A 9,379-nucleotide genomic window follows, 5' to 3' on the forward strand; every position below is an offset into this window, starting at 1 on the left:
CCATTTCTCAGTCTATTTAGAGTCAACTGGCTGATTACAAGTTCGCTTGATTTTATCCCTTTCAATCTGCAGATTAGGAACAACGAACTACGCCTGAAACTATTTTATGCCAATTACATTTGTAATAATCCGTTTTGATCTTTCTGTTCTTCAATCAGGTGTGAGTCTGATAAATTCTTTGGTCAGAAAATTCCAGGCAATTAATTTGCTCTTGCTTTTCACAATTTCAAAGTAAATTGTAAGGCATCACTAACTTTACCCCAAGAAACGGGATCAAAATTTATGCTTTATTATCAATTTTTAAAAAAATTTTCAAATCGCGCTTTTACGGTTTCACTAATCACTTTATCGAGGCTTAAAAATTGATTACCCTGGTAACTTACTTCGCGAAGTATTCATTTGGACACCATATTTCTTGCAGGCAACTTGAGCACAAGCACATTGTAACATTTCATGGAGTTGGCATAGACATTCAAGAGCGACAACTCGTTTCACTGGTTCTGGTGTTCGACTTGTGTATCAGGAGCTTAGACAAACAAATCTTTAAGTGCATTCCATGGAAGACGGCTAGTGCAGCAGTTGTGGGCAAAACAAATTTTAGATGCGCTTGAATTCATCCATAGCAAGAGTGTTGTCCATCGAAATCTCGAGCTGGCCAATATTCTGGTGAGTTGATGGAATATGAACTGTGGTGAATTATAAACCAGGTACTGAAATGAAGAAACATTTCATTTTTTTTTTCTCTTAACTATAACACAAGGCGGAAATTTTCACATAAACCCGGTAAAAAGGGCTGGCTGGGCTTTTTCAGTATACCACTGACCACTTCATCAGCAATCTGACTGAAATCTCGACTTGGAAACAACTGCAAAATTGTCTAAAGCAAAAAAATTGTCCAATGACTATAGGAGCTCGGATGTTAGGCTCACATGTTGGATATTACTCTGACTTCATTACAAACGCAAACAATACTACGACGCAACACATTACTAGCTTAATATTTCATTTCGTTCGATATGAATATTAGATAAACTCTAATTTTTCGGTCCTTTGGAAAATTTGCATGCAAGATTCTCCAGTTCGATTCATGCTAATGAAACCGGGATAAGCTGCGGCAAGATGAGTCTTCTGGCTCCCAAACTATCTCTACCTCCTCTTTAAAATTTGCCATATACAAGCGCGTGGCGCAGGGGCAAAGAGTTTCACCTAAAGCCGGATCAGATAGCGATTCTCTTTTTGATTGGAGTTTTGAAAAATAAGAAACTTGTTCAGGAAATTAACATTGCCCGGCATTATTTGTAGATTTCAAAACGTGAGCACATCAAAGTTGCTGGCTTAGGTCTCGCAACCTTTAAAGACAAAATCATTAGCACAATGTGTGGGACTCCTTTGTACATGGCACCGGAAGTGATGGAAGGCAAACTCCACAGTGCAGAGGTGGATATATAGAGTTTTGGTCTGATGATGTGGGAAATGTGGTTCGGGAAACGTGTCCTTACCGGACGTCGCCGTGAAGATATATACAGACGAATTAAAGACGAGCATTATCGTCCTCAAATTGAGGCAATCCGACCCAAGTTTGAGGCGAACAGCCTCAGAATGTAAGGACATCATTAAAACAATTAAGCAGAAGCATGTCAAGTAGGGCAAAGGTTGATTGTTCTCCCTTTGCGTGTACAATAATTTTAAGTTATTTTCGAACAACTGACAGCCACGTTCAGATGAGTTGATCCTCAGGGACCGAGAGACGAGTAATCGAGCGAGACGAAATATAACTAGAGTCTCTACTCAACCTTAAAGATAACTCGATAGGCGAGAGAGCCTGGCAATCAAAAGTAACAGCAAACCGACGAGACAAATCAACACGTCACTACACTGATCCCCCATCTATTCAATTGAATTCGTTTCCTACTTCTCTCTAATGGTTTCGTGACAAAAAACCCGATTAAATTAAGCTCTCCGTAGCAGACGTGATTCCTCGTTTCTTTGCTGTTCCGTTACTGCTTGTAGTCAACTTATCACTCAAACAGATGACAATAGAGGGTGAAAAGGTTGCACTTCCTGGAGTAGTATCATCCTGTGGCAATGATTGTTTGAAAATGGGTCGTTCTTCGAATCAACTATCGCGACAGCTTCGAATTTTCCACAGAAGACCTAAACGGTCGCTGAATAGTATTCGGCCTAACTGTACTCAGCTTAAATGAAACCTCGCAAAGGACTCAATAGCTTTAATGACCACTTTCAGTGACTAGACGTCAAAATGCCTGTTAGACGGCAAAGCGAAAGTTTCATGGAAGTGGCGGAAGATCTAGAGCTGCTATGTATCGAAGAGAAGGTTAACGACTTGGAGAGGGCAAAGGAACTGTGCGAAAAGAGAGTCGCAGAGTTGAGGAAAACAAACGGAACTTTGGAGATGGTAAGCTCTTATTGCTCAGTCGAGGTCAAACACACATACCTTATAAAAACGAAGACGTGCAAAACTACAACTTTTATATTTGATCAACTAAAAAGCCAAATTAGTTACAAGTCCGTACAAATGCAGTGAATTCCAGAACCTTGCGTCTAGATGGTCAGTGCCATGCTCGTGGAATGTTATTATTTGCGTCGGACAGCAGACCTAAGAAATTTAATTCAGCTAAAATCATAAAGATGTACACAAAATGTCAACATTGACGTAGACGTATGTTTTCCTTCAATTTTCCTGTTGCGGGATGCGTAATACCGAACGCCAAGTCTTATCTAGAATCAAAAGTTATGTATAATTTATCACTCAAACGGATGACAAAAGAGGGTGAAAAGGTTGCACTTCCTGAAGTAGTATCATCCTGTGGCAGTGATTGTTTAAAAGTGGGTCGTTCTTCGAATCAACTATCGCGACAGCTTCGAATTTTCCACAGAAGACCTAAACGGTCGCTGAATAGTATTCGGCCTAACTGTACTCAGCTTAAATGAAACCTCGCAAAGGACTCAATAGCTTTAATTTTGAAACTAGTTCTGTTTATTCTAATTGCTGGACGTGTTCATAAAATGGAGAACCTAATCTAAAACCTTCGTGCATAGACTTTAACCTCCCAATCAGATGCACATCAGGTGTGCAGACGAAGACATTATCTCGAGATATTCTAAACCAGATTAAATCAAGATCTTGAGCCTTGACCTGATACGGATGGTAAAAGAAAGATTCAGTGGATAGAAACCGCCAACATTAAGTTGTCGAATACCGGCGGAGCATTTACTACCTAGCATTACTACTAGATTTCGCAGAAGTTGATGCGGAGAGGAAATAGAAATGTGTACATTAGACATTGTGCACTAGGATGAAACGGTAGCGGAAACGAGAAAGAGGTCTGAGACAACAAAGCGACTGCCGTGCACGTCAGCTATGAATTTGAGTGCATTCTGTTGCCCTCGTGTACGAAGCAACAGCGATGTCAAAAGTAGTCCCATCACTACAGGTAGTTTTAGAATTGGTTCGTCTGTTCAAACGAAGAAAGTTAATCGAGGGCTTGAAATCACCAAATAAAGATACAGCACCGATGAATTCCTTAGTCCTTTCCCGCTTTCAAAGCATGCAAATAGGCATACCATATTAATCAAAATGGTACAGCATTTTTGCTCTTTTAGCCGCAGACACTCCCAAGATTTTACTTTTTAAAGCAACCATTCTTTGTTTAGGGATATACGCGAATCTTAGCCAATATAGAACAAACACTCGGTCGCCGAGAAGTCCTGAAAGAGCACTATGAGAAAGTTAAAGACAACCTGCAGACAACTGAAGCAGTAAGCGAGACTGAAGTAAATGACTTTCGGAAGGTGGCTGAGGCATATCTCAAGGATCTCAGAACCAAGAGATACACTGTTCTTATTCTCGGTAAGTCTTACAACAATAAAGTTGAAACCTTCTCGTATTTCCCAGATTAAATTCAGGAGTTTTTCCCCTAGTTTTCATTTGTTAAGTCATGATTGACCCCTCTCTCATTTCAGTAAAAAAGTATGAACTTTCGCTGTCAGCATTTCCTTACGCCGAAAGCCATGGAACACTCTTCTCTCCACCGCCGCTTGTTCTCCGTTACGTTTTCTTTGCCTTCTTAACAGTCGTTCAGCTAGCAGTCCTCTTGTAACTTTAAGACAAGATTATGACGAAAATGAAAACTTACAATAACGAAAATTAATTAAGGTGTTGAAAGACTCAAAATAACTGTCATTAGATGCTTCAAAGGATCGTAAAACTGGGGCAAATTGCCAATCGTTTTCAGAGGTTAACCCTTGTGGCTTAGTTGGTGTTCGACATATTTTCTGTCCATCTTCTTTGTATAACATAAAGTACGATGATGAGGGTACGAGTCGCTCATAATCCACGGGTATAAGAGGGACCTTTAATTTTCAAATATTCTCCATCGTAGGAGTGGAATATATGTTCACTGTTTCAAACCTTTCCCATTTCACTACATCAGGAGAAACCAGCGCTGGCAAGAGTAGTCTTATTAACCTCTTACTTGGAAAAAACATCATGCCAACCAGTATCCAACAGAACACACTGACTATATGTGAAGTGTCATATGGACCGGCTGAAGAAGCTGTGCTGCACTTCGCTAATAGACGCAAACCACCTCGTGTACTTACCGGGGACACATTTGACAAGTTTAAATATTACATTCAAGAGCCGATAGAGAACGAAAACTGGTGCGAGTGGATAGAGATCAGGATTCCAAATCCATTATTAAAGGTGAAGAAAATTATTGCGTGTGTGTTATAAAAATAACAGAGGTATTTTACGTATATGAAACAATTTGGCATGGAGGAGCAACAATCTCTGATAAAAAGCTGAAAATATTCAAAGGTTTTCACCTCATAAAGCCTTGCTGGCACAAGAGCTCTAGTCTATCACAGAACGAATTTCTTCTTCGCTTCCTGATGTATAGGGGTAACATCAGTAGGGAAGTCATTGGACATGCATCAATGCAGATCAAGGGTTTAGATCATTTTTAGTGCTTTGTATCGTCTGACGTGCTATGCTGTTAATGTGCTGTGTTATGCTGTGCCGTTCTTTTCTGTTTTGTGCTGTGGCACGCCCCGATACTGACACTGAAGCTCCTAGTAAATAAAAGAATCGCAGTAAGAGTTTATGCGCAACCAGAAAGCAGAAAACCTTTAATACTGTTGCATATTTATTTAGTGGAGAAGCTCACTCTTTTATTGCTTTCCATATTGTTCATCGATTAAGTATCTATTATGCTCGTACAATAATGTACCGTAATCAAGTAACAATGTTACTTGATTACAATACCTTTATATCATTTAGTAGTGTGGCAGTGATATCACTAACTTTGGCAAAGTATTTTTACTCTTTACTCAATACACTACAATTACCTCTCATGCAATTAATTATACCCACTGAGATTCTCGGCTGCTCTCTCTCATAGGGCGGTGTAGTGATAGTAGACAGCCCAGGAATTGGCGATTCAAAGCGTGTCAATGAAATCACCCTAAAATATTTGCGTCGAGCCCACGCTTTTATCTACGTCATAAACACTCCAAACGCCGGAGGATTACAACAGGACAGGGTAAACTCATGACTCGTTATGTGGCTTAAAAACTTTTGAGAAGTAAGAATGTATTTAGTCCAGCATAAAGTATGTGCCACTTATAAAGACGCAACACCCGATTCTGATTAATTGTAAAAAATGCCGCAAGAGCAAATATGATTATCCATTCTTTGAATTTTGCGTTTGTGATAAATCTTTCAGCTGATGCCTATCTTGAGTGAATGGATAAAACTCTACGAGGGAGAAGATGATTGTGGTATCACTTCAGAATCTGCTATTTTTGTTTGTAACAAGTGGGACGAGGTGAAAAAGCAGTCCAACCGAAATCAGGAGGAAGATCCCGAAAGGAAAATCATCGACACTCTCAGGAAGAATATTCCCGAACTGGATGAAAAATTCCAAATCATTAAGATGTCAGTCTCTAGAGCCACAGAAGTAAAAGAGAGATTTGACGTGATTGATGATGATCTTAACATTCTTGTGAATCGATTACAGCGTCTTCTGCCACTTTGCATGGAGAGAAAAACAGAATTCTTTTACTGGTAAGTTTGAATTTATCTCCCAAATTATCACTCACTCAAACTATCGTATACTTTGAACACACGTCAATAAGGAAAGCTTTTTTCAAGTTTCCTTAGCCCTTGTGGATAACCCTATTTGAGAAGCCTGCGGCGGGATATGACACTTGTTCATTATAGAGGGCGTGGTAGATTTCCTATGATTTCAATGTCCTTTTTATTGCCTGAAGAAGCTACAGACAAATGTTGCCCAATAGAAACATTCAAATCAAGATATTACGACGTGTTTCCAAGTCATGTTTAAAATGAATATTTGCACAATTTCGAAAATGGCACCAAATACCAAGCTTGCTAAAATATTAATCCTCTGGGCCGGGCTGTTCAAAGCTGGGTTAGGGTAACCCAGGGTTTGTGTGAGATCTGATTTCAAATTTGAAAGTTTTAAAACTAAGAAATCCAGTGTAATTCTTTCTGTCCACAATCTGATGATTGTATGCTTTAAAAAGAAAAGGGAGAGGCTTTTGAACAAAAGGAATAATAAAATCTGGATTCAAATTTAACACTAGGTTAGCACTAATCGGCCTTCGAACAACTGGCACCTGGTCTTTTTAAGTTAAGAATCAATTTAAAAGACAGATGAGGAAAAAAAATAAACTGAGTCGCATTTTACCTTAAGATGAAAAAGAACGCTTTTAACAAGTGTTAATCTTTCTGTTCTATTTAACAGCTGGATCAGCGGCCAGCTCTGCAGCTTGTCCGATCAGCTCAAAGGTGAAATGCAAAATGCCAAAAGGAACAAAGTAGAACGTCTCAAGGCTCGGGAAGAACTTGACGAGAAACTCAGCAAACTTAAACAAGGCACCTTCATCCGAAAATTTGAGGACGCCATAACTTCCTATGTGAAACAAGTACAAGAAAAACTTGCGTCCTACTTACAATCTGAAGAATTTAGAAGGAAATTTTTCAGGTGGACAGAAGACGATCTGCCTAAAACGGAAGGGGGTCAAAACTTTTCAAAGATGGAAACATTTAGCAGATGCATTGAACAACGATTCGAATATACCCTCCAAAACTGGGAAAGCAAAGAGAATGTTTTCTCCCAAGCACATTTAGAACTGAAAGCACGGTTTGACAGAGGTTTCCTAGAGTTTGAGAGAGAAATTCGAGACATTGACCGTATACTTGTTGGAGGTGACGTGGAGGACTACCGACCTTTTGAGATTCGCCCGGGCCGGATGTTCTCGCCAGTAGATTCAAGAATGAAAAAATTTCTTGTGATGACTGGCGTGATTTTTTGGCCAGTTTTGATGTCCGTAGGCCTCGTTGCAGGAGTTCTTTCTGCACCCATCCTTGGGGTACTGGCGGTTGGAAGGCATCTAAAGGAACAACATCCAAAGACCAATTGTTGTCAGACACTAAAAGACCTCTCAGCAAAGTTCCTCGAGGATTTCATCACTCACAAAATCCGCAGTTATGTCCAAGACAAATTCAGCGAGGAGACGAATCGCATCGCCAGCATCAAGAGGTGTCACCAGCAATTAATCACCAAATACGAGCAACGATGCAAAGACCTGACAAAGAGCGAAGATGAATCAAGGGACAAAGAGATCCTAAAGAAGTACAGTCCACTGTACACAAACTTTAAGAACTTAAATGAAGACTTGATGTTCGATGCAATCCAAAATGGAATACAGGTGATGAACCCACCTTGCCAACTCGAAGTGGGTAGAATTCAGTACAATGAGAGCGAAAGTAAGGCATACGTTGGTGAAGGCAGCTTTAGTAAGGTTTACAAAGGAAGATACTTTCCTCCTGGACGTGGAAGAAAAGATATTGCGGTCAAAAAGATCCGGAATCATCCAGATCCATCAAATGTTACCGCCTTTCTCAAAGAAGCAGCAATGCTAAAGTAAGATTTTTTTAAAAGTCAGAATAGCCAGAGATCGTGCAGAAGTTAAAGCCCTCAACTCCTAAGGCCTAGGTTCGATTCTCGGTCTAGTGTTACATGTGATTGACATTGTTATTAATTCTTGTCCTTCCATTTAGGATTTTTCTAATGGATTATCTGGTTTTCCTTCCTTTGCTATATCTAATACTAAGCGAACATAATTTAACCTGGAAAAAGCGGTCGTGGAGTCATTCTATAAAATTACATCAGTCTATTTAGACTCAATTGACTGATTACAAGTACACTTGATTTTATTCCTTCCAATCTGCAGATTATGAATACCGAACTACGCCTGAAACTATTTTGTGTCAATTACATCTGAAATAATCCGTTTTGATCTTTCTGTTACTCTATCAGGTGTGAGTCTAATAGATTTTTGGGTCAGAAAATTCTAGGCAATTAATTTTCTCTTGCTTTCCACTATTTCAAAGTAAATTGTCAGCTATCCTTTATTTTTTTCCCGAGAAACAGGAAATTTATACGTTATTATCAATTGTTTAAAGATTACAAATCGCGCTTTTACTCTATCACGAATTTTTTTTTTGTATTTATTTTTTCCTCCATTTCAATAGATTAGAGTCTAATGAATAATTACAAGTAAGATATGAGGATGGAGAAGGGCATAATATAGCAAGCTAATTAGACGCCCTTTACCTTAAATTACATTTTTTCATACAGTAAAAAGAAGCGATACAATAAGATATACGATAAAAATTTAATATACAAATATAAAACATTTTATCAAATTGTTTGATACAATTTGTCGAGGCCTAGAAATGGATTACCCTGGTGACTTTTCGAATGAAGTATTGATTTGGACACCATATTTCACGCAGGCAACTTGAGCACAAGCACATCGTAACATTTTATGGAGTGGGCGTAGACGTTCAAGAGCGACAACTCGTTTCACTGGTTCTGGTGTTCGACTTGTGTATCAGGAGCCTAGACGAACAAATCTTTGAGAATGACGCGTGCATTCCATGGAAAACGCCTAATGCAGCACCTACGATAATTCTCTGGGCAAATCAAATTTTAGATGCGCTTGAATTCATCCATAGCAAGAATGTTGTCCATCGAGATCTCAAGCTGGCCAATATTCTGGTGAGTTGATAGAATATGAACTATGGGGAATTATAAAACAGGCAATGAAATGAAGAAACACTCCTTTTTGTCATGTCTTGACGGTAGGACAAAGCAAAAATTGTAGTGAGTTTATTGGTGAAAATTAGGGAATCCTCCCATGAACCCGGTAAAAAGGGCTGGCTGGGCTTTTCCAGTATATCGCTGACCACTTCAACAGTAATCTGACTGAAATCTCGACTTGGAAATAATTGTAATATTGCCTAAAGTAATAAATATCTAATGAC

At 39.1% G+C, this 9,379-nt stretch overlaps 1 protein-coding gene across 1 annotated transcript in view; it reads left to right on the plus strand.

The window, feature by feature from the left end:
* Positions 1–1,852: 1,852 nt before the first annotated feature.
* LOC131775130 (uncharacterized) overlaps positions 1,853–9,379 on the plus strand; it is a 9,376-nt gene continuing 1,849 nt past the window's right edge. Inside the window, exons 1-7 of the mRNA XM_059091218.2 lie at positions 1,853–2,416; positions 3,676–3,871; positions 4,455–4,726; positions 5,424–5,564; positions 5,748–6,088; positions 6,792–7,973; positions 8,849–9,113. Of these exons, the coding sequence (XP_058947201.2) occupies positions 2,261–2,416; positions 3,676–3,871; positions 4,455–4,726; positions 5,424–5,564; positions 5,748–6,088; positions 6,792–7,973; positions 8,849–9,113 (2,553 nt within the window). The 5' untranslated portion in view covers positions 1,853–2,260. The remainder of the gene's footprint in view (positions 2,417–3,675; positions 3,872–4,454; positions 4,727–5,423; positions 5,565–5,747; positions 6,089–6,791; positions 7,974–8,848; positions 9,114–9,379) is intronic.

This window comes from Pocillopora verrucosa, chromosome 6, assembly GCF_036669915.1.
Source record: "Pocillopora verrucosa isolate sample1 chromosome 6, ASM3666991v2, whole genome shotgun sequence".
Taxonomy (NCBI): Eukaryota; Metazoa; Cnidaria; class Anthozoa; order Scleractinia; family Pocilloporidae; genus Pocillopora; species Pocillopora verrucosa.